At 44.7% G+C, this 25,518-nt stretch overlaps 1 protein-coding gene across 1 annotated transcript in view; it reads left to right on the forward strand.

Annotated features, from left to right (window-relative positions):
• The window catches only part of MYBBP1A (MYB binding protein 1a), a 62,230-nt gene extending 37,036 nt beyond the window's left edge, over nucleotides 1-25,194 (forward strand). The window contains exons 24-27 of the mRNA XM_072882596.1: nucleotides 9,327-9,440; nucleotides 21,140-21,241; nucleotides 22,404-22,528; nucleotides 24,529-25,194. Of these exons, the coding sequence (XP_072738697.1) occupies nucleotides 9,327-9,440; nucleotides 21,140-21,241; nucleotides 22,404-22,528; nucleotides 24,529-25,066 (879 nt within the window). The 3' untranslated portion in view covers nucleotides 25,067-25,194. The remainder of the gene's footprint in view (nucleotides 1-9,326; nucleotides 9,441-21,139; nucleotides 21,242-22,403; nucleotides 22,529-24,528) is intronic.
• The last annotated feature ends 324 nt before the right edge of the window (nucleotides 25,195-25,518 follow it).

Genomic DNA, 25,518 nt, shown 5'->3' on the forward strand with positions numbered 1-25,518 from the left:
TCAATGTGCTAATATGCAAGCTTTTGTGAGTTGTTTAAAGGTTCCTGGATGGAAAACATCGTGCCGTATCTGTGGAAATCTGCTTTTTTACTAGGAAGGAGGAACAGGTACAATCTACTTTGCATGAAACTGGGTTGCAGTGCAGGTTGGCTTATTCTAAAACACTGAAAATTGCAAGAGCTTGATGACCTAGGATGTTTGGTGGGAGTACACTGAGTAAGATCGCCTGTCTCATCCAAGGTTGTAAAATGTGATTTAGGTGTCACTTAAATGCTTTACATGTTGTAATTAACTAGCCTTGCAAAATTTTTCAAATGCATTTGTCGCAGGAACTTAATTTAAACTGTAAAATATCATTTGTTTTGATCACTTTTTGGCAAGGAGAATTTTGTTCCTGGGCTTATAAATGTCCTGTTTGGTGTTTTTTTGGCAAGGCCAGACTGAGGGAGGGCTGGGAGGAAACTCCTTCCTGGCCCAGAGCTTGGCGTGTGGGCACAGGGAAGGTGTGGGAGCAGGGGGTAGTGGTTGATGGGTGGGGGTTTCTGATCAGTGTTTACTTCTACTGCATTATTGTGCCTTGTCTTGGAGGCAGGAGGGCAAATTTGCAGACTTGGAAACTGGCGGCTGGTAGGACAACTTCTGTGCTGGCCAAATTGGATCCTGCTCACGTTCTGCCTACCTCAGACAACAGTATTGGGCCTTGTCAAGGCTGGCTGAGAGAAGGTCTTGAAAGAGCCGATTGATTAGCCTGAAGACGCTGGATTGTAGCAGGAAATATTGAATTCAGCTCCTGAGCCAGATGATCGTGCAAAAGAGATTTGCATGGTCTTTCCTGGGCCAGCATGAACTCTCTCTGACTCTGCTTGCAGGCACCAGGAATCTGTGTAGTGATGGATAACACGGCTTTCCTGCTGAGAGCCGGCCGCACAGCCTAGGCACTGCACTGTGTCCGTGCTGTCACGCAGGTCTGTTTTGCCCGTGTCCCTGTGTGCAGTGGGGCCCTGCAGGCAGGAGCTCTGCACAGGAGGCTTTCTCATACTGGCTGCTGCAGCGTGGTGCACAGCAGGGTTTCACGCTCTGTTTGGGCTTGGCAATGTCTCTGGGCCAGGCAGGACAGAGGAGGCAGCCAGGAACAGGGTGCAGGAAAGGCATTCCCTGGGTCCCTTAATCAGAGGGGACAACAGGGTAAATCTGGGGTAAAAGTAGCTGTCTAATTTATGGTGCTGCCTTGGAGCATTGGCAGCACGTTTTTAAACCAAGAAATAGTTATGGAGATGCTCAGGTGCCCTGGCATGGGCAGTGCTGCATAACCAAACATGCCAGCCATGTTGTCGTAACAGTCCCATTTATCTCAGAAGGTGCTAGCATTTGTCACTCTGAAACATTTTAGATAGTGGCTAAATGAGAATCCTGGCTTCACTGCTAGTGAGTGCCTTGTTTCAGCAGTGCTGAGGAGGTTAAAATTAATTTTTGTTCTCAAAAATAGGGGTTTTTTTAAGCCACAGCCAGGGCTTTGCCTTATCCTCCCTTCCCCTTGAATGTGAAACATATATGGAATGTGTGTGTGTGTGCGCGCGCGCGCACCATGTGTGAAATACTGCAGTTACAGGTTGCGGATTGAGGAAAACTGGTTTGGCAAGTGTTTCTTAATCACCTCTGGTTTTCACTTTTTATATCTAAAGCCTTCAAATAAGTTTTGTACCTTTTAAGTAAATAATAGGCATTTGATGCTTGTTCAGTGAGGATACTTGTTAAGGATCTTGAAGGATAATTTTTTGTTTGTCCTTAACTTAGGAAAGAGTCCTTTTCCCCCCCCACCCCCCCACCCCCCACCCCCCTCTTCTTGCCTCCCCCAAGAGAATTTGCAGCTTGGTCCTGTTGAGGTCAACAGGCTGTGTGAAACTCTAGACTTTCTAAGTTAGTCACAAGTTTAAGTCCTCTGTTAAGTATTGTCTTGATAGTTCCTAGCCAAGCAGACTGTCTTGCTCACAGTGTTGGAGTGCTCAGTGTTTTATAATTCTGATTATAACGTGTCAAGAAACATTAGGAAACTTGCATATATATACCATACATTGAACTGCCATTGCTTCTGTACTGCCTGCTGTGAATTTGCTGTACGAAACAGGGAGCACCATTGTTGTGGGCCTTATTCTTCTTTTCCTTTAGTAATTTGCCCTTTTCAATAAGCTTCTAGGCTGTCCTAACTTGGACTGTGCCTGCCAAACCGTATCAAACTAACTTGTAGCTTATAGGCTCAGAAGTGCTCAAATGTACGAAATAAATGTGGTAGAGAAATGAAAAGCAAGCCCTGAAACTCAGGACTGCTCTGTTGGAGCCTTTCTTTCCATCCCACACCCAATGTAAATGTAAAAATAGAGTAGTTTAGCTGTGGGAGCAGAAATGGGGATAGATTGGCACTTGCTTCATGGCTTTGCATGCTGCTTGTTTTGTTTTTTACAAAAGCTTTGACAGTAATTGGAAGAGACTTTTGCTGTGGTGCTCTGCATATCCTGCCCTGTCATAATAAATGACAGGTTATTCTCCTATAACCAATAGTCCTGTTAGCTGGAGCTTGCTCTGAGGTTTTTGTTGGGGGGTTTTTTTGGTTTTTTTAAACATGTAACGAAATGCAGATAGCTGAGGAATTTATTTCATAGTTTGACTATTTCTTAAAATTCAAAGAAAGCTTATTTCGAATTTCCCATATTCTTGGCATATGTTCTTTTACCCCAGCTTTCCTGGTAGCATTTGTCACGAGTGCAGTATGTGATTCATGTGATTGCAGTCTCAAAGGGCTTGGTAGGTGAGAATTTCTAGAAGTGCAATTATTTTTTGCCATATCCCTATGGTTGTAGAATAGTCTTAATGCTGAGGATTACATACTGAGAGCTGCTGTTTTATAACGTGTGCTGGCACTGAATCAGTGTGCTGGCAGGTCAGGTTATGCTGTAGCTTTGCTACTGTAGCGTGTGTGCCAGAAGGGAGACATCAGTGCTCTGAAATACCAGTAGCCTGTGTGGTGTGATACCACCTGTATATTTTTGTCTCCTGGACTTCCAAGAGCAGAGAAATGATGATAGCACTAAAGCTCCTGATGCTTCTTCAGTTCTAAAAATATATTTGTGTTGCACAAACTTGTAATTTTCCAGGTAGCGTTTTATTTTTATATATGTATAAAGGGAAAAAGAAGCTCTTGCCACGCTGGTGACATGCTTCATGTTGATAAGACTATGTCCATGATGCAAAAATGATAGGCATAAGGTGGGGAAAATCCATCTTGATGTCTTTGGTAGGCATTTAAACTCCCTACTGCTTCTGTTATAATGTGCAGGGAGGTCTGATGTAGCTCCAATACTGTCGTGGGCCAGACCTAATGAGCTGTTTCTGTCCTGCCATGTGCTTCAGGCAAGCCAGTTAAACTCACCGCCTCTCTCCTGTAAGCTGGAGATGCCATAAGGGAATTTGGAAGGATTAATCAGCTGTAGCCTGCAAGCTGCTTTGAGATCATCTGGCAAAATGGCTGTGTGAAAACTCAGACTTGGTGTTTGGCTGTTGCAGTGTGGGTGCACCTTCAGTGTCTTGGTGGTGGCAGTGGGTGACCGCTGATTTCAGCGTCTTTTCTCATGGGAGTGTGTCTGTGTGATATCTTTTTTCACTTGCTTGCAAAGCCACCTCCAGCCAGCCTCCTAAAACACTTGGGACGGAGAAAAGCATTTCTTTTCACATAAGAAACAAGCGTCTTCTTATTAACGGTGTGCTTTTCTTTGAAAAACAACCCTGAATTTAGGTCATGCCTTCATCTCTTCAACATTGCAAACAGAATCTCTACATCATTGCAAATGCTTGTTTGTTTTTGGCTTTTCTCTTTCATAACTGCAGTGATTGAAAGACATCTTGATCTATTCCCCTCCATCCAGCTCACCTGGATGGTGAGTCACCTGGATGGGGACCGGGGAGAGCTGCTGTTCTGACCTACGTGGCTACTGTGCCTGTGCTAGACATTTGCTTTCAATAAGAAAATGGTGGCTGAATTGGTAGGGGTTAATCCGTTGCTTGCCATTTTTAATAGTCAGGCTGCATGTCTTGTCCTTTACTGGGAAGGGTAAAGGCAGGTTGTATAACCCAGCAACCCCGCCAGCTTGCTCTCGTTTTTAGCATCTAAATAAGGTAGGTGAGCACATCTGGGAATTACCAGCACATCTTGGTTACTGCAGTGAGCACGTTTACTATTTCAGAAAGAAATCTTGACCGTTTATACTGAATTGCATTTTGTGTAATCGTTGTAGATAAGAAAGAAATAAACAAAGCTGGCAGAAAATCAGAGGGTCAGCACTGCAGTTAGTTATTGTTTGTTCTCTTCTCCCACATGGACTGATAATGAGCGTTTCTGCCTCATTTAGTCATATGGTTGATAGATATATGTGGGAGTGTATGTATGTATCTACCATCCTTGCTTGAATAGACCTCACTTTTATTTATTTTTGTAATATTTTATGGTCTTTCTTTGTAAAAACTGACATTAAGGAGAAAATGTTTTGATTAGGCAACTGGGTGGCTCCTAGGGCACAGGATGGGCTGCAGCATTCTCCTCTGCCCTTAATGAAAAGCTCTAATGTGGCTGTCAACTGCTTGTAACTATTCTCACACATTCTCATTTCAGAGATTGTGCATATGGGAGGACGACAACTTTCTCTTCTGAACTGGACTGGAGTTTGGTAGCTGGGACTCTTGGGTCTTCTGCTATTTTTGTCCATTTGTGAAGTGTTGATAATACTTGGCGCTCTCGTAGGGCTGTCATGAACACAGCAGGCTTCATTTGGCACTGAGAAAATGCAGAGAATCCTCTATGATATTCTTGGGAACAATATTGTTCTGGCAGCCTCTAAAATTGCCAAATGCTTGTAAGACATTAAAAAAAAATCAGTGATGCTGGGGAGGGCAGGAGGGAGAGGGACAGAAATGGGTAGTTGTTGAGCTCCAGGTCTGTACTGGATTTTGTGGGAGTACTTTCCAAACTTTGAATTGCTGCTGGTCTGTGATGTGATGGTAAAACATGCAGCTGGTCCCTGTATCATGTATAAAAGACATATAATGAACATGTAAGGGCTGTGAGAAATTATGGGGGTTGATAGTGTTCTGATGCAAAATATTTGAACTAGCGGGGGTGGCTTGGCTCTTCCTAAGGTGTTCTCTGTGTGGCCTTGCACTTCAAAAGTCTTGGTGAGGAGGTAGGAATTGGTTGTTTGTGTAAGGTCAGTGCCTCCTCCAGTGAACAGGTCCCAACTGCTTCTGAGGAAGCTGTAAGAAAGTAGACAGGAGTCAGACATGCAATGTGTGCATTGGGAAAGTTTCTTTTTATTAGTGTTTCTTTTTTCTACTGCTCAGCAGGGAGAGGGCTTCTGTCTTCAAGCGCAAGCTTGTAAAATGCTGGTTTTTATTTTTCCTAAATGTGTGCGAATGAAAGCATCTTGCATGCTTGCATTCATGTAACTTTCTTGCACACATGTATTTTCTTGCATGCATGTGCACACACACTAGAACCTCTATTTCACAGAACAGAAAACAGGTAGATTTTGTGATGACTTTTTATTTCTAAAGGATCTTTTCGGATTACTAGTATCGTCACAGGAGCACCACCAAATGGTATTGGCGTGTGTTTTCAGAAGTGGCTAGCAATGGGAAGAGCCTCATTCCAGGAGTTGGCTTGAAAAATCCTCTGAGCAGCCTCATTTTTTTTGCGGCTGTTTTCATAAAAAACATTGAATGTCTGGGCTCCCAAAAATCAGGCTAGTGTGATGTGCCAAGATGGACAAGTAAGATGGCTTGTGGTATCTGGAAATTCTCACTAGCCCTCTAAAGCAGATGCAAGGAGGAGATGAACATTCACTTCCAAACGCATGGATGTTCACGCCTCTAATGTGTCTAGTTTCACCTGCATTGTGTCCATTTCTTTGAGAAGCTAAAACAAGGAAAGTGAACTGCAAAGAGAGAGCTGTCTCTTTGTGACCTCAAGGAAATGGTTCCTAGAGATCTAACTCACTTTGGGTCTTTCCTTACTTTTGCAAAGTGGTCTTAGCCCCTCTTATATTAGGTGATAAAGCATATGTTACCTGGTGAAGCTCCTGGAGGTCATGAAAGCGATTCCTCTTTGAGTGTTTAAAATCCGTTTTGCGAATCCTGCCAGGGACTATTCTATGGGGAGCTGTTTCATGCCCTTCCAGCCAGTGATTTCATGTTTCTTAGCCCTGACAGATGAACTTGTGGCTGAAAAGCCATTGCTGAGGACTGTTACTTTCCAAGGGGATGTGGCAGCTTTGTGGTCCTGGTTGCTAGATTGTTTTCTCTGAGTACATTTACTTGTTAAGCGATGTTCTGATGACATCCAGGATCCTTTTTCACATGCTGATAGATACTATGGGCAAGGTATGATGGTTGCACTGCTTTCTAAAGAAGAAACTTGGTCCCTCTCCTGTTTTGGTTTGAACTTGTTGAGATGGGATGGCATCAGCAGGACGAGTGGGAAGTGCTGTTTCTTACTGGGTTTACCCTTGGGCTGGGATTGAAGAACTGGGTTTTCGTTTTGGTTCTGCCCCTGATTTTTCTGGCTGACTCTGGTGATGTTGCTTCCTCTCCCTGTGGTTTAATTTTTGCTATTTAACTGTGCAGTTTGCTCTGGAAAAATAGGCTATACGAGAGCTACGTGTTAATAACTAGCTCTAGGAATAGAAGAGTCACTGACTCTGTGATGAATATGGTGACCTTAAACTACAGCATAGCATGGTACTGGGTGCTGAGGACCTTGTAATTATTAGTGTCACATTTGCTCTCTGACTGAGATGTTTTTAAGCCAAATTTTATTTCAACCAGCAAGTAAATCTTTTATTTTATTTTTATTCTGTCAAATGAGAAAAGTTGTTTGTGCTTAGTTCTAAGTTATCATTGGGTTATGAAACAATCAGGAAACATAGGATTGTGTTGAGTACAGCAATAGCAATGCTTTAATTAGGTGAAACTCAAAGCATATTTTCTCTTTGCTTGAATGTAATATATGGGCTGGAGGCGTGAAAGCTATGAGTGTGACAAAATTACTAAAGAGTGATAGCACCAGCCAAGATTCTCAGATGACTGGCTGTTTTGACTTCATCATTTATGACACACAGAAGGCAATGTTCAGTGGTTTTGGTTTTTCCTTTCTTTTAAAATCATTTTCAATCTTAGTGCTTACTGAGGACTAGGTCCCATTCAGGGTCTGTTCTGTCAGTCCAGCATTTGAGTCTTGGGTCTCCAGAGCTCCTTGTTCCTTTGGATGGCTTTGATTTCTTTCCAGTTCTTTTCCTCATTGACTTGCAGTGCTCCCACCCAATGCTGACTGGTACGACTCCTGACCAGGCCCTTATGACTGTAGCCTCTGGTCCTCTGTTCGCCTCTTGAGTAAATCTGTAGTCCTGAGGTACTATCAGGATAGCTTAACAGAACCCTTCTCTGTGCTTTGCACCCACTTGCAGTATGAATGCTTTTGTAATTGTCGAAGAAGAGATGGTGCCTTGAGGTTTATGACCCTGCCTGAGCCTTTCAGAATGAATTATGGCCTTTCATCTACTCCGAGGGTCACGTTCTCTTTGTAATTGCACTGAAGTGACTTTCCACTACATTTGGTACATGCACGCAGACATGCCATAATTTGTTCTGTAAGACACAGCCTCCCATAATTACAAGGAATATGTAAGCTTGCCTGCCTCGAATATGGCATTAGGGTGCTCTCTCTCATTAAATCAATATAAATCTTTTGACGTAGTCTCGTTGGTTCCCTGCCGCATTTTCTCCTTCGAGTAAAGAATAGAATTCCTGTTTGTGAGTGAAAGCTCATTCTGTTTGGATAATTCTCTTCATTGGCCATACTGGTGCAAACTGGAGGTAAGCTTACATAGATGTGTGACGTTACTCTGTTGTAACACAAATACAAGTGCTGGAATTATCCGGTGGGGGACCTGTGTTCAGTGTCCTGTCCCTCCCAGAAGCCTGGAGTATATTGTATAGGAAACACAGATCTCCTTGAACTTGTGAGGTGTTCTGTTCGACTGCCTACAACTTTGGATGGTCTTATTGCTCTCAGGAGATCCAGGGATTTCTTATCTTCCCTCACTTTCAATTCTTCAGTAAATAGTTCCCTAAAAATGCTCCAGTAGAAGTGTGGGTGCCATATGGCCAGTTCTTCGCCTCCTGCTACGTGTTTTCCAGGTTGCTTCCTTTGGACCCAAGGGGTATCTGGAGGCCAGGTATCACCAGGCTGCATTTTTTCTTGAGGCCTCTTAGACTTTTGATCTCAATGGTGTCTTTGATAAAGAGTTTTACAAACTCTGCTCAGTTGTTTTCTGTAGGGTGGGTTCAGTTGCAACATGTGGTTAAAAAATGGCAGCCCTTGCTTTCTTTGGACGAGATTAACTCTTGATATAATTCCCAATGGTTTTTGGTATTTATACCTGCACTCAATTTCACTCTGTGTGATGGCAGCTAGAGGCAACATTTTTTTCTTTATATGTGGGTAGAATTTGCTCACTAACTCCATGCTGCTGCAAAAATTTTCCCTTCAAATCCTCTAAACTATTTGCACTAATCCTCATTAGTGTATTCTGTGTATTTCTGTAATTTGCTTTTGTCTATTGCTGTGTTTTTCTTGTACCTAAGAAAGTCATAAAATAGGAATTCTGGAATAGAAAAGGACTTGTAAGAAGATTGCAGATTACTGTTGGTTTTCTAGTGGCTACTCTTTTTGTTGCTGTGTTAATGTAGAGACTTAATGAGCAAGTTTAACTCCAGGGCAAGGCTTGAGTGCTGCTCTGAACAGCAGTTTCCATCTAGGGTTCCTTTGAAAGGAAGCATTTGCTAACCTGCCAGCTTTTATTTTTGTTTATTTGTGCCTACTGCATTCATCAGGGCATGGTAAAGGGTACAGTCATGCAAAGGGCTGCCTGAAGACTTTTGAGGACTTACAGTGATGCACTCAAAGCAGCTACTAAAGCATATTTTGGATATTAAGGCCTGAATCTAGAAGTGGCATGATCCCTCCCCTCTCCTTTGACCTTCTCTTTTAAGTATGTGCATTCAACCAAAACCCACCACCCTGTCTCCTGAGGAGTGACTCTGTTAGGATCTAGACAATGTTTTCTAACAGAGCGACGTACATGTTGGTGAGGATATGCAGCATCTGTAACATGGCATTCCCTGGGTGCTATGCTTAGCTGTTTGCTTCAGCGGGGTATTTGCATTGCTAACACCTTTCCTGGAGAGTGCAGAATTTCACGTCTCTTGTCCCCTTTTTCTTTCAGGCCCAGGCCTGTTTGCTTCTCCAGAACGTTCTGCTACTTCGTGAACTGAAGCTCTTCATGACGGAGGAGGAGTGGGAGGAATTGATCAGAGAAAGCATCAGCCAAGTGACAGAGGTAACAAGCTTCAACATGTTAAACGTATAGATAGCACCTAATGGGTGCTGCTTTTACTAGCGTGGTGCTCGTTCTCAGAGCTGGAGTCTGTGGCTCTGCTCAGCTTAACTGATCTTAGAGGGGTAGTGCCTGCTTGCACCAGGTCTGAGCAGTGTCTGCCAGGATTACAGCATTCTTGAACACCACAGAGTGCAAGAAATGTGCCTGGTACAGCTCAGCGGTGCCTGTGTATGGATATGAGAGACAGAGCTTGAGTTTTAGGGAATACACTCATACAGATCAATTTCAGGTGGTTTTAAAAAATAAGTTTTGTACTGAAAGGTATTGTGAACATTTGCTTAATTTCAGAAAATGTTATGGAAGTTCTGCACTTGAATGAACTTCAGGGCCAAAGAGATAGAGCTGAGGTGCACTAGATTTCTGACTCCTGGTGCGTTGCAGGCCTTCTGGATGAGGCTCCCTTGCTAATATTGTTTATCAGGGAAACCTTAAAATACATTGGAAAATAATTTGTACAGAAAAAACAGTGACAGAAATTGCAGGGCTCCTGATTCAGTGGCAAGTGCGGATTGTACCTGAAGACAGTTTTTGGGTGCAGCTATTATGTAGGAAGTGATCTGTGGGACAGGAGACTGAAGAAGCAAATGCCATTCAATTATATTCTTGTGGATTGACGTGGGGGGAACCAAGCAGTCAAATTAATGTTATGATGTGGTTACTAAACCTGATGACATGGGAGATTCCAGTCTTGGTGTTCCTACGTAACTGTAGTATTGACGTCTTTCTAAGTGTAGGTTTCATTCTTTACTTACTTCTCTAAATGCTGGTTACATGGTAATTTAGGTCGTTCTATAATTTACCATATTGGAACAGAATGATTAGCTCTGTTTTCTTTTGTCAAGGAGGAACAAAATCTAAGTAAGTTTAAATCAAGGAATTCAGAGGTGCTGATTATAATTCTTGAGGAAGCAGGTGATCCTGGGATTCATTAAATAGCTTTTATTTAATGGTTGCATCAGGAATCCAATGCATGGAGTTAGGTATGATTTTGTTTTCCAGCTACGTAAAACATGCCACTCCTTCCAACCTGGTCATCTCCATGTTTCTCTTTAGCAGCTGAATACCTGCAGGACTCAATGATTCACTGGGAAACCACAAACATTTACAATGCCTTTATGTTGTTCTTGTCAGGGAAAGTTTAGCAACTTGCAACCCATCGAGTATTTTAATGAGCTTTGCTACCAAAGCCTCCTCAGTGCCTCTCATTTCTGTGGTCATCTGTGTTTAAAGAAAAATTTCTGGTAAATATTGTCAGTTTGTTTGGGCTGTCCAAGGTATACCCTGTGGGCAGGAGGCCTTCCATACTATTAACTGGCAGTGGCATATAGGTGCTAGTTCTCTTTTTGGCCTGAAAAAGCCTGACATAACATTTTTACAGAGTGTTCTGTTGCTGGACATATACATATTGGGTTTTGTCTCCCTTCCTCCTGCTCCCCCCTTGCACTAACACAGTGCTGGTATGGATCCTTGGAGCTGGGGCAGCTGCACGTCTTTAAATGTTGCTGTAATTAGGAGGGATCAAGGACTATAAATTCCATATAACAGTTTTGATTCATAGCCAAAGGTTGACACTTGTACTGCAAAACTTTCTAAAGCTTCAAAAGGTATTCTGTGTCTCTTTGGTGGCACAGAAATGCTCACTTATCTGAGTAATAGCTGTAAAAACATGCAGTGGCTTTATGGTGTAGTAAAACAATACTCATATCATGACCAATCTCTTTTGGAGATAGTAAAAAATCCCACGTAGCGGAAGTCAGAGGCTGGAAACTGAGCAAATTTAGAATTGTAGAAAGTATGTATTTGTCAAAGAGAGTAATCCCACCATTAAAATAACTTGCTGAAGAGTTTATTAGCTCTGAATCGCCAAGTGGAGATTGTTTGCTTGACTGAAAGAGAAGCTGCGGGGTGGGAGGAAGTTATGGGCTTGATGTTGAAATTATGGGGTGAGTTTGCTTGGACTGTTAGGCAAGAGCTTGGGCTAAACGATAGCCCTTTCTGTCCCTGATGTCCACACGTGCCTCTGCTTAGCTAGAGGGTAGGGAGGGCATTTGCAGAACTGAGAGTTTCTCCTGCAGCTCAGTCTCATCCCTTTTAATCTGAGACTGTTTCGGTGAGCCATTCCAGGTCAGCCATGATTTCGGAGGTGGGTAAGTAGGTAGATGTTGGCATGTGAGTGCTTACCCATGAGAACCTCGACTGAGAGCAGTAGTTTATGATGCTTTGGAAAATGATGAAGTTTTATTGCCCTGCCTCTAGTTGAAAGATCTACATTTGCTGTCATTGGCCACTCTCGCCACCATCCCTCACAAATTTTTAGGAGGAAAAAATGATAATGCGGGATTTTATACTTTCTTTGACCCAGAGAGAAGTCTGAAATAACCTGGGAGGGCCAACTCTTTAACTGACTGTACTCATGTACACTTGTAATTCACGCAGTGGTATTGTTCACAAGGAAGCTGTCACCTGAAGGCTTTGCTACGCTCTCTGTGTCCTTGGTCAGATTTGCAGCTATGGGGCTGGTAGCTCTTGAAGTGCAGGATTGCCATTGCAGGTGTAAGGCTGTGAGAGAGGATAGGATGCTATTTCCCGGTGCCTGCTTTCTCATCCTGTCTTGCCTCAGTGATTGCATTGCATACCTGCAGATCACTTGGTGAGGAGCAGGGAGCCTGGGATGGTTTTAGGCAGTGATATGTGCTGGAACTGGGAAAGAAGCAATGTGAGAAAACTGCAGTCTTGGATATCATTGAATTATGCGTGTAAAACTAAGAGGCAGATGAGGGAGAATCAATGGCCAAGAACTTTAAATGAAGAGACAGCTTCCTGAAATAGCAGCTCCGGCTGCTGCGAGGCAATGGTTCTTGTGCTTATGTAAGCTAACTTGACCTTATTTGTTCCCAAAATGTTTAAGCATGCTTATAAAACATATATCAGTCATGAAGGATTCATGTTTGCCATCTCCTTACTGTCAGCGAGGGAAGCCTTGATGTCCTAGCGGGTGCTTTGGAGTTGACTTGTTCTTGTGAGAGCCCTGCTTGCTGTTGGTGTGCTCTTGACTTGTTCTGCTGGGTCACCTGGGCAGAAAGCCTTGTCCACAAGCTGTGGGACTCCCTCTGTGAGCTGTTTTTTGTTGGACAGCAAGCAAAGGTAAGGAAGTAGAGAAATAGCTCTGGCACAGTTTTAGCCTTCCTGGTCCTAGTTACTTTAAACAAAGCAGAACCTTGCTAAGGTTGTTCAAGTTTATTCTAATGTTGGTAGTCTAGACAACTCGGTTGTGTTTACAGTATAAAGAAACAGAGTTGCTTCATGTTGTAAATGACAGAGCTCACCTGAGATGCTAGAGCATCTGACAGACTTCTTCCTCTTCGAGAGCTTTGTTCTTTTATCGGTAGGTCTCAAAGCGCTTTACAAAGGAAATTCAAACCAGTGAGTTGTTGATGTAATGAAGAAAGCTTTTTGCAGAAACCCAAGAGCTAATGCATTTAGTTGGTAAAGTTGTTCACCCTGTTTTACAGTTGACACGCTTGGCTGGGAGCTGAGCCAAGAATCAAACTTGGGTCTCCTGAGACATCCCAGAGACCCTCCTTCTGCATGGACAATCTGACTGTTTCTTAACTTGGCTTCAGAACGTCCCATTGTGTTGGATAGCAATCTCTGTCCCCGTGTTATCTAAGGAGGATGCTGGTTGTTGTGAGTTCAGACTGCCTGGAGTCATGCAATGAGGCTAGTGGCAGAACCCGAGAGGCCCCATTTCACGCAGGGAACTGCCGTACAGTTTTGGTGAGGGATCTCTGGGGGTTTGCTGCTAGGGCTCACACACTGTCTTTTTGACTCTATCAAGTGCCTCTCAATTTGGTCTTTCAGCTCTCCCAGTTGTCATTGTGGGCACATTTTGGTGTTTGTTCCCCCTGTTAGATATATTTCTGTTTTCTTTCTGGTATGTTACAAAATTGCTGTCTTGGCTTTAGAGTGATCTTGAAGCCATGCCAATTTTTTAGTAACTCAATGACAGATTTGGGGCAGGAAGCTCCAGGATCTGAATACATAGTTTCATTACCTTTTTATGTCATCCCTTTCCCAGGGACTGGCTTGCCCTCCTGAGCTGAGGTGCTTTAAGTCCCAACTTATGCTGAAATTCCCAGTTATGATGTGGAAGTCAGGGGGAAGTGGGAGAGGATTTTGAGGAATATTCCAGAAAACATGTATTTTCATGGCTGAGCAACTTCAAAACAAAACAGCCCTCAGAAAACTGTTGTTAAAACTGCTTTCTCTGGCTTGTACACAGCATTTTCCTAGGGGTTTCCTTTGTCTTCTGCAGTAAGTACATCATAGGAAGGGCCCAACTTTACTACTATTTTTTCCTGTGCTTGTTTTGTCAATGTCATAAGGGATGGGCAGAGCAGATCGTGTTCAGGTTGGCTGTTTGAAACCAAAATGGGATCAAGGCATCCTGGAATGTAAAAATGCTCATGGAATCTGATACCTAAGTTCAGTGCAAGACTAAAGCACTCCAGGACACCAGTATTGGAGAGTTTCAGATAAATATACATGTAATCCTAATGAGACGCATGTGATGCCTTCTTCCATTTAGGTGGTTACTTAGACTTGGACTGGGCAGGCAACAGTGTTTCTGTAGAAAGGCGTGAATGTAGACAGACAGGGGATTACATGGCCTGTGCAAGGGATGGTATAGATAACGCAAGACCTCTTTTCCAAGACTCGTACCATTTGAAAGTTACTGTATGCTCTCTGAAGACTTCTATGGTATGGCATTAGAAGGTTTTGTTGCTATTGTGTTGTTCAGCTAGGGATTTAAAATAACTAGCTGGAGCCACTCAGAGTGTTGGGGGGAGAGAGGGATATAGTATATAGCCTTCCAGTGTAGACATGCCCTTCATTTCTGAAGGGCATCACATTTGATTATCGGTGTCTTAATTTGTAGGGAGATAAATTATTAACAGTGACTTCATCAAATCTCTAAAAAAGCCATTCTTCAATTTTTTTCTTGATTGCCTGAACTTTTATCAGTCCATCTTTATAAAATCTTAATTCATTGCCCTTTCTCAGCCTCTTAGCTTGTAAAATGAGTCCAGTAGTGATTTAACTGATATTGTTGACGTGCTTTCAGACTACTGGATGTCTCTGTGGAGAATTAATTCTCCTCTGTTCCCTCAGCTGTCCTGAATGGTTTTTCCCTGCTGCATTTTCATATGGCCCATGGACAAAAAAAATCAGATCTTTAAACTTGGGAAAGCATTGACATTTTCTGTGAGAATGGTTTCTGGATTTTTGGGCTCCTCCCTCTAATAACAGCCAAAACAAACATTGCAAAAAATGCCCTTTAGTTATACCCTTCAGGATGTGGGTCTGCTTAGTCCCCTACCTTCCCTCTCTGTCTTGGTCAGAGAGAAACTTGGTGGTTCCCTTCCCTTTGTGAGCATTTCTTGATGACTTGTTTCTGCTAGAGATGCAAGGAAAAAACTTTTGAATATTTATACTTTCAGTCTTCAGAAACTTAGAGAGAACAGAGGGAGGAGGGACTGTCAGTGCTTTTTTGCCTCCTTTTAGTGCTCTCGGCAGCAGCTGCTGTGCTGTTCAGGTGGGTGGTGCGAGACCCTCTCCTTGTGTGCTTGTGTACCTTGTGTACATGGAGTTGAAAATGGATCTGGCTCTGTGGATAGATGGGAACTGGTGTGAAGAGGCATACTTTTCCTTCCTTGCTTCTTTGTCTTCCATGATTTAGCCCTAAGTTCTAGCTTGGGTTCTTCTATTGTATAGTGAATATTGTCATGAAAGGAAGTATTTGGTGGCTTGTCTGGGTTTTGGGAAGCTCAGAGTTGATTCCTGGCTCTGTCATAGTCAGTGTGACTCAGTCATGTTACTTGGCCTCTCTGAGCCTCTGTGAAATGGAGGGAATGATGCTGGCTTACCTCTTACCTCTCAGGAGAAATGTGAGAGTAATTACAGGTGAGGTGAGGGTGCTTACATCAGATAATAACAGGAGCTATGAGCATACGGAATACTAAAATACTTCATTTGGTTGTCAGTTTGTTATTAGCCTCTAACTAGCAGAGGAAGGCTGTGCCCCTCCCAAACCTCTCAGCTTACCTGTATGTGGACATGGGAAATCTTGTGCTTTGGCTCAGGTAATGGGCACGCGCTTGTAGGGCCCCAAAGCCACTTGCTGGGGCCCCTCTGGGTGTGACTCCACCATTGGGACCTGAGCCACAACAACAGCAAAATGCCGGGTTGTGTTTCTGCTCTGGGACCCTGCATGCAGCATGGAGCTAGGGCATAGCTTTAGCTTTCACAGTCAGTGTGAAAGCAGTCAGCATACTGAGTTCAGACCTCTTAAGCACTTTCACGTCGTGACTGTGGACGTTCAGTAGAGTGGAAATTTTGCTGAACTATTTGCTGCTGGAGAAGAGAGTTTACCTTAGCAACCTTGGGCTGTGCCAGGGGGTGTAAGGTCGGGCAGGGTGTGTGGGGGTATGTGTTTTGCCGAAGGCACTTGGCACTGTATTCAGCCATGAATCTGCACATTTATCCATCAGCATCAGGTCTGTTACGGGGGAGGAGGGGGAAGGATGGAGATAGCGCAGCGTGCGGAAAGAATGCAGGTTGGCTGGGCTTCTCCAGCTCACGGAGCAGTGATGGATCTGTCAGGCTGATCCCACGAAGGGGAAGGGCTGTTTGTTTTGAACAATGAAATAGGCTGAAGGACATGCTGGGAATGCATAAATATTAAATGGTGTTCAAACTTCCAGCTAGGAAATGTGCTCTTCTCTTGGTAGCAGAACACTCGTCTGCACTCTTGAGATACTGCTGTGTCTTGTAAGTCTGGGCTAAGTGTGCGCCCCACTGAGGTACCTGTGAAAGGGGAAGAGATGCAGGCAGGCTGAGATTGCAGGCGGGTGTGAATGTGGAGGCTTCCAAAAACATTGCCTTGCTCCCTGTAACAGCAAATTGCCATCTCCCTTGCAGGGAAAGCTGGGCAGTGGCTGGGATGCTGACTTTGGCTCTAGATGCACATGCACCACTTTTTGCTGTATTGCGGGTTTCAGGGGAGTCTTGGGCTTAGACTAAAATGCTACCTGGGAAACTGAGGCATGGAACTGTGTGTTTAACACCTCTTTCTAGCTGCCAGCCCTCAGTCCTACTTGTATGACTGAATTACTGCAGGTGTTCACCTTCTGTGCTCCAACAAACTTGTTTTATACTTTGTGAAGATGAAGGAATGCTGTGAAGTGCAGTGAGAGATGAAACGAAGGTTGGGTCCTGCAGTAGCTGGGATACCTCCATGTGTGATACAGGAATTAGGAATAAAAGAAAAAAACACAGATTGATAAGATGCTGGAGGTGTGCTGTTCTCCTTGTAGAAATCCTAGAAGCAGAGAATTTTGGATCCAGGAGTGCCATCCACCAGAAACAGCCAGAGGCTTTTGGAAGCAGCGTGTTTGACATAACAAGACAAAACCATCTCTGCCAGCTGAATCCATGTAGGGTGAGGCAGGAACTGTATTGCTGTATTGGCTTGAGATGAGATGGGAGTTCCAGCTGTGAAAACTGCCTCCATATTTTTTCCTTTTGGAAAATGACCTGCCCAGATCTGCTGACAGCTCAGATGTACGGGCATGATTAACCATTGCATGACAACCATCACAGGTATTACTGAGCTGTAACTGGAATTGAGACTCCCTGTAAAGTGGGACTGGCTGTTACTGAAGGAGCAGAGTAAGAAAAGCAGAAGATGGGAGAAGAACAACGTAATCAGCAAGTGATGCAAGTGTGGCTGTTGAATATAAGCCATGTAATCTCTCTGCTTTTAGTATTGAGTGATTGGGTTATGTGACTCAGGTTGGTAATGCTTTCAGAGGGCAGGGGAAGGGAGAGTTGGATATCTTTTCGAACAGCACATGGCAGAGAATCACAAAACAGGTGGTTAGACAAGTTCTTCTGGATTTTCGCTTAACCCTCCACCACTGACCTGTAGCATAGCTGGAAGCAAAACCCCTGCTTTGTGCCTCAGTCTTGCTATGTAAAATGGAGATACTTTGTGCAAGTCTTTTGTGATCTAATCGGTGTTTGAGGCTCTCCTAAGGATGCTGCAGATGACTGAAATACTACTTTTCTTTTTAAATCATGTTTGCCATGTGTTGCAGTTTGCCATCTGTTACATAATAGCTTTTGCTTTAATTTTATGATTGTATTTTATACATTCTCCAAATGAAATCACGGTAGGCCTGTGGAGGGATTGACCTATGCAATTGGGGTGGCAGTGCTAATTTCATCTTTCAGATAGCTGAGTGAGGGAGCAGACCAAAGCAATCTGCTGTGTGAACCCATAACGTAGAGGCAATGGTCGGTACCTTATGTAGCAAGAAGTTATGGCAAATACTTGGGAAAACTGCTTTTGAGGTTTGGACCCAGTTGCCCTTGAAGAGACTTGGGATTTCATTCCTTGTGAGCAGTTCCCCAAGGGCTTGCCAGCAGCCCCAGTCCAAAGTCAGCTTCTTTTTATGTAACCAGAGCGCAGCATGTTTGTATTGATGCCACATGCTAACACAAATCCCATGGAAGCAAACGCTCCACTGAGTGTACACTCGCTGCTGTGGGAGGACGAGAGTGAAGCAATGCATGCGTGACAGAAGATACCATCTCATGTAATGGGTAATGGGGAAGTGCTCCGAGACAGTGGTGGTGAGATCAGGGCAAGAGTGACACTGAGCTGAGCAGGAACTGGACTCAAGTCTGTAAGGAGGCTTGACTGTCTCAACCATACCACATACAGAGGTGCTGGTGTTTTTGTGCTCTTTGGAGTAAATTTCTTTTACACCCTTTGTAGCAGAAGGGAAAGGGAAAAGGAGAAGACATATATTGAGAAATAGTAAGACTTTATCTGAATCCAGCTTCCTTAAAGCCAATCCGTTCTGGACTGGAGAAAATTGTGCATTCTATAGGAATTAATTATCTGCTGCTGCTTTGCTGCTCCTTTGGCTTCCCCACCCATCCTCTCCCTTGTTCTTTCCTTTGAGTCTTTGAGAGCTGTTTAAAAGTGATCCATTTCAGTAGGGAGCTATTTGTTTGCAGAGCACCTAAATTGTATTGAATTGCTTCTGGCTATTTATGCTGGTGGAACTGTGCTTGTGTTTCCAGACTCATGCAAAACACTGCTTTTAATATAGATGCTTAGTCTTACAGCACTGATGTTGCTAGACCAGCGATATCTTCCATCTCCAGCAGGGCAAGCCACCCTTTTCGTTCTACAGGTCTGCCTGAATTTGGTTGGGCACCCCAAACTAGACACATGTCCCAGTTCCCCAAGCACCTGAAAACGGCTTGCAAACATCTGAAAATCAGCCCCTCAGGTGTTGTTCAGAGCTATAGGACTTTTCTGTTTACTTCAGTAGGATTTGTTTCAAACCCTTCAAAGCATCAGGGCAATTCTGGGAAGTAGAGATGGCAGCAAGAACAGAGAGAGTCAAGCCAGCACGATTTAAATGCAGTCATCTACATCACTCATCTACAGTGAAGAGAAAATGCAATTTATTTTTAACACCTTCTTAATTCCAAAATGTTTGTATATTAAAAGGATGAAATGACAGTTGACTTCACTGTGGCTCCTTCTCACAGTACTGCCCTGATTCCTCTTGTCCTGAAGAGCTGACAATCTGTACTGATTTTCTCTCACTGTGAACTTGTACGCAACTTAGCAAAACAGGGATCTCAACTTAACAGCCTCTCTGAAAGCTACTTTAACCACAAGTAATGACTGTTAGCCTGGTAATATCTTGTTCTTCAAATTGCAAAGAAAATTTTTATGCAAATCAATCTGTTTTGTTTTCATTGTTGTTGTTGTTGTTGTTATTATTAAGCCTAATAAATGGAGTGTGCGTGGCCTGTGGGAAGTTATATCCTACATGCGAAGATTTATATATATTTTTTTTTTTTTTTTTTAATCACACACCCTATATTTGTTTCTTGTTTTACCTGAGCGACTTTAGAGCAGCTGAATTGTATGACCTTGTAGGTTAATGACAGCTCTGGAATAGTGTTGCATGCATCTATATCAGGAGAGAGTAATTAGCAAGTTATTGATAGTCAGATGAAGTTGCAGCATGAATTCCAGCCAGCAGAATGTGGTGGCTTTCTAATACAGGGCTTGAGTGGACCATCCTGGTCAGGAAATAACAGTATCTTTAGTATTTAAAAAAGATACTCCCAAGGCGTGGAGCCTGTACAGATAGTAAATAATGCTACTTGAAGGCTGCTGTTCCTGCAGATGTGTTATCTGGTCTCCCCACTTTTTCTGCTGAAAGTGTTCCTTACGCTCTTGCTAACCATCATTATTTTTCTGTTGTGGGTGTCATTACTGAAGGAGCTTGCTTTGGGCAATACATTTCTTACTTCTGTCTGTGTCTGCAAGGATTTTTACTTTATTTGCCAGCTTTATGCTGATATTGATGGAGAATAGTTTGCTGGGAGTCCTTAAAATTACTTCCAGTCTGAATGGGGCAAAAGCAATAGATGGTCTAATGGGAGAGATTGCATCTCCTGGAGAACTAGGATCTTCCACCGCTGGGTACAGGTTTGGTGCAGTGACTTATCAGCGATGCGTGTTGCCTGAGGCACCGAGGGTGCTGAGCCTGGGGCGGACCTTGCCTGTTGGCCGGGTTGGCATGTTCGAACTCCAAGCAAAGGCGAGCTTGGCCACAAGTGCAGCCTCCTCTAGAGAGATAGGCTGTGATGGGGCATGTCACTGTCTACAATAAGCTCGTCCCTACAAATCCGATCTCGTATTAGTGTAATCTATGCAACCTGTGGTGCTTGCTGTGGTGTGTGCATCCACACAGAAATATAGCGGAGAAGAATACCACCATGTAAGCAGGGCTGTGAGGACTAGCTGCAGGCAGAGGATCAGCACCCCTGAGCCCCTGGGCCACCTCTTTGATCCAGCTGCCTTTTTATGGCTATTTTCTGCCCTTCTCCACTTGTAAATAACTCTGGCTTTTATTTGACCTATCTTTGGAGTGATTTTCTTCTAAGCCAGACCTTTCAGTGTCTCAGAAACCCTGCAGCACATAAAGGGAACACAAAGAGATGAGATTTTTTTCTCTCAGTCATTTCAGTGAATTTAAGCTTGATTGACAAGCCCTGTTCTAGTGGTGGCAACTGGGATTTCCTAGGCGTAAGTGTTAATGGATTTTTGCATTAGTGCTTTATGTGTAAATCCCAGCTTCTGCAGCTGAGTAGCTGTTGTCCCTCAGGTGAGTCTGTTGTCTGACAGCCTCCTGGCCTTTTCAGGGTGGGGGCGGATATTGTCTTTTCTCTTTTTCCAGGAGGCAGCAACATGTCTCCAGTTGTGCTTTAGCTTAGAAGCTAGGGAAGATAGCAGGGTTGTGCCTTTGTGGTATGCTTGCTCTTAGTTTGTTCAGTTGTTTCTTAATTAACCTGGGCATCAGCAGCTTCCACCATGTACCCTCCTGAGCATTTCCAGAGTTTGGTGGGTTTTGTGTTCCAGAGTTATTTTGGTGACAGGTTAATCCCGCCAGTTGCTACTCATTTTCTGCTTTCTCCTGAGAAGACTGATTGCTTCCCCATTTAATGCGTGCTCCTTCTCCATCTCCCCATTTAATTTGCAGAGTTTGAAAATGGTTGGCAAGTGTATCCTGAAGGCTGACAAAGAGAAAGTTGCCAAGAGCTTGGAGCTGTTGAACTTCCTCCTCAAAACTGTGACGGAGCAGGTGAGTGTGTGACCCAATGTGGGGCAAATGGCTGTTCTTCTGAATACCACCAAGGCCTCTCTTAAATGTCACACTTGGATTTTACCTTGTGACTGCTACATCCCACCCCATTTCTTACCAAAGGTACCCCTAGAGGGAATGCCTAGCTGGATTTGAGGACAGAAAAGCCCTCATGTCTGAAGGAGTGATTCATAGCTCCTATGAGCTGATCTCCAGGAGCTTGTTGAAGGATTTGTGCAGTGTTCTGCAAATGCATGTGGCATCTCCTTTCTTATCAGCAGAAATACAGCCTGGGGTATAGTGAGGGTGAGCTGGGTTTTGTCCCAGATGATTGCTCTGTCCTCTCCACTGAACCCCAGAGATTTTGCTTCCCAAAAACTGAGACTCAGAAGCTTTGTGAGCAGGAGTGAAGCTTTGTTCTGGGGCTTTGTTTTCCCTAATGAAAAATGTCAGTTTTGAACATGAGAAGATTTTTCTATAGGTGACAAAATAAGTCTCCAACATGGTCTTATTTAGTGGAGCAAAATACCACAGGCAGCAGAATTGCCGAAGCCCGGCTTCCTACTGATAAGCACTGAGCTCACACCACAGCCTGTTTCTTTGTGAAGACCTAATAGGAAAGTGGGTGGAGGAGAGAGATTATTTCCAAGGCTCTTGTAGGAACTGAATAGCCTTTGAGACGCCCCTTTCTGTCTGGTTTTACTGAAATTATCCAGTGGATTACGGAAGAGGCAGCCAGAGGCAGCATGATTGCATTCTTTAGAAACCAGACTGAAAATGCTGTTGCTTTTATTTTAGATAGGTACATAGTCATGTGTCGTCTTCCCCCTGCTGCCAGCCACAGACTGAAAAGGAAAGACGACCAAAGGACCGTTCAGTCCTTTTATGGCAGTACAATTCTAGCTGCTAGACTCATGCCTCTCATGCTAGAGACCCATTTTTCAAGCAAGCCCTGTACCTGGTGATGAGGTGTGACTCACCAATTTTTGCCCCCAAATTGAAGTGGCGTTGCAAATGGGCTCAGGGCAGTGGCTTGGAGAAGCCAGGCAGGATCGGTTATTCCTGCCATAGTCTTATCCTGAGGATGGCCTGTGCCCTGCTGCTGTGAGTCCCCCTTCTGAGTTGACTCTGCAGATTGTCTGTTTGTACTTGCCTCCTGCAGAAGCTGCCCGTGATGTTGACGGAGTTGGACAAAGTGCTGGTAGATCTGAACCAGCCAGAAGGCATTGGGAATTCGGCACGTCTCGACTCTCTCTACTGGAATGTCATGCGCTGGCTGAATTATACGTATGTATGCTTGGCACTCTGGCTTCTTGGCTTGCTTGGGGGACTGACTGCCTGTCCTACTTGTCTTCATTGACATGGGGAAGTAGGACGAGAAAGGAAGTCAAGGCACTGAGCTCAGGCTGGAGTTTGAGTTAAATGGAGCTCCTGGGTTGGTGAGGTTGAAACGCTTGTTGTTTTGTGTGTTTGGAATAATGCTAGGCTCATTGTTCCATGTGCTTATGGGCTTAGGATTGGTCCTTGATAGGAAAGGATTGTAACACATGTCTGAGATCTGATCGTGTCTTGCCAGTGGAGGTAAGACAGCTGATCACCCAAGAATAGCGTGCCTGCTTTCAGCAGTCCCAAGAGGTGGCCTGGTTTAAGAGCCATCGCCAAAGTTGCAGAGAAATTTCTAGGCTGGGATGGGTCACTAAGCTCCTACCACATCACTGTGGATTGATTCTGCAAATGTGAGGCTGGAGGGAATGAGTAGCTGCCCTGGGAAGTGACTGGATACCAGAGAGTACCTGCCAGGACCTTCAGTCCTCTCCAGTGATTTTTGGGCTCCTTAGTGTCTGGATCCCCAGGCTGATGCTTGGAGTGGTTGCCTTGCAGCTCGGAAAGCTGGGGAGCATTCAGCGTTTATGCTTTAGTGCTCCTGTGTTAAATGGCAGCTGGATTGGACTTTTGCTCCAGGGCAAAAAAAAAAAAAAAAGGGTAGGATCTTTTTCTCCTTTCTATCAATAGCTTGCAATCAGAACTTTTGTTTCCCCTTCCTGCTGGTAGTATTTAGTGAGACACACAGCATTAGGGAATGCTGGGTGCTCCGCTCACGACTGGGAGCTGCAGTCCCAGTGTGTGGGTGGCCTGGTCTGTAGTATCTCAGCCCAGCAAGAGGCTCTGAGGGAAATGCTTGCATGTGGCTCACTGTGAGAGGGCTCACAGGCAGGGAGGAATCGTACAAGGCAGTTGAAGCTGTTGTGGCCCCTTCTAATGCTTTGAACAGGCTTGCAGAGCACAGTGGCCTCACCCAGCCCTATGACACAGCCCCAGGCCCTTTCCCAGTCTCACACAGGTCCCCTGGCATCGTACTGCCAGGGCTGGCACGAGGATACGGCTTGGTTTAGGAGCTAGTAGAGACTGCAGCTAGGAGAGGGTTTGCTAAGGTAGGAAAGACTAAGCTTGTGCATGCTGTCTGAGGAAGGGATTGGGGTTCCAGGGTGCAGCCTGCTGTCACTGTTGGTGCCATCTTGCTATGACCCACGGAGATCTTTGTGCAGGTGAGTTGGAACAAGCCTACGGCAGGGGTGGTTTGTGCATAGGATCCTGGTGGAGGTGCTGAGAGGCAAGGGCTAATATCGGGTTGTCAGGATAGCGTTTTTCCACCCTGAAGAGATGCAGCTTGAAAAACTCTCGAAAAAGCTTCACATGGAAAACCAGGCCATGGGATTAGAGCCTGGTTCCTTTCAGGACTCCTCTCTGGGGACTGAGCTGGTGCAGAGCAGCATAGACTGGGTGGTGGTGCAGTTGCTGACAGACTCTGTCAGAGAACAGCAGCCGCGGTGGCTATGTTGCATGCATACAAAGGTTGCCTAGATGAGACTGCAATGGTCTGTCGGGGGTGCTTGCTGGAAGACCTCTGGGATTGTTAGCACAGTGAAGGCCTTGCTGGGGCTGTCACCCTGGACAGACAGACAGTGTCTCAGTAGCCTTGCACGGGGCCATAGGTGGCTGTGCTCGAGAAGGTGGTAAGTACAGTGTTATCTGGTCTGTCGAATGGGGATTCTTCCTCAAGTCTCTGTGTGCCTTCTTGAGTCCTGGTCTGGCTCCTGCTGTTCATTTAACCAGCCCCTGTGCAGTCTGAGGACCACCTCCAGGGATAGCACTCATCCTTGCAGCATGCCTGTGCTTCCTGCACCTTTCTTGTGCTTCTGCCTGTTTGTGGACTGCCTGTAGCATGGATCACACTGCTCCCTGGCTGTAAACTAAGTTGCTCTTGATTTTTGGTATTCTCTCTGCAGGAAGCCCAAGAAAGAGAAGACGGCCAATAAGCCTGCGCAGGAAGCAGAGCCGCTTAAGCGGAAGAAGAAAGGCTTCCTGCCAGAGACCAAGAAACGCAAGAATCGCAAGAAAGGCATCCAGGAGAATGGGGTAGTACCAGTAGCTAGTGAAGATGGAGAACCAGCAGCCCCAGAGGACCAGCCCCTGGGAACAGAAACCCCCAAGCAGAAGAAAGGCCTCGTGCCTGGTAGCAGCAAACACAAGAATCAGAACAGAGGGCTCAGGGAGAATGGAGTGGCAATGGCGGGCAGTGGGGAGGAAGCTGTTAATGGAGAAGATGCTGTGGCTGACAAGAAGAAGAAGAAGAAGAAGAAGAATATGAACAGAAAAAGAAAAAGTGATACAAGCAATGAAGCCGAGCAGGTTCCAGCTGCAAAGAAAACCAAGGGGAGTGTCAGCCAGGGGACCCAGCAGAAGCAGGGCAAAGCCAACCAGCAGGAGCAGGGCAAAGCCAAGAAGAAAAGAAAAGAGAAAAAAACTCCAGTGCCCCAGGAGTAAACTCCATGGACTCACTCAGGCCTGGCATGGCTAGCATGGCTCAGAGGACTGTTTTAATATCTTTTATAACTATAGTTTTTATGTCCTCCATAACATTAAATAAACCTTCCAAGATGCTGAGCTCTAAAGCTGCAGGTCTGACTTGTGTGGAGGGTTCAGCCTAGAGCACAGGGAGCTTCAGGAGGTCACATACTCTCCAGGCTCCGGTAGATGCCCACTTTCTCTTCTCTGGCAGTGCCAAACAGCCTGTGCTTGAGAGCAGACTCCTGTCTCCATGATTTCCCAAGGCAGAAGTGAGAGGCTTGTTTGGATTTCTTGGGGAGTTGTGGTAGGTGTGCTGGCACTGCTGAGTTGTGCGGTCAAGCCCTGTGGGAGGTTCAGAAGTAACTCCTAAAGGCACATTTCTGTCCTGCCCAGGCCCAGCAGCACTCACAGCTTTTCCAGCCTGGGAG

The sequence above is a fragment of the Ciconia boyciana genome, chromosome 17 (assembly GCF_034638445.1).
Source record: "Ciconia boyciana chromosome 17, ASM3463844v1, whole genome shotgun sequence".
NCBI lineage: Eukaryota > Metazoa > Chordata > Aves > Ciconiiformes > Ciconiidae > Ciconia > Ciconia boyciana.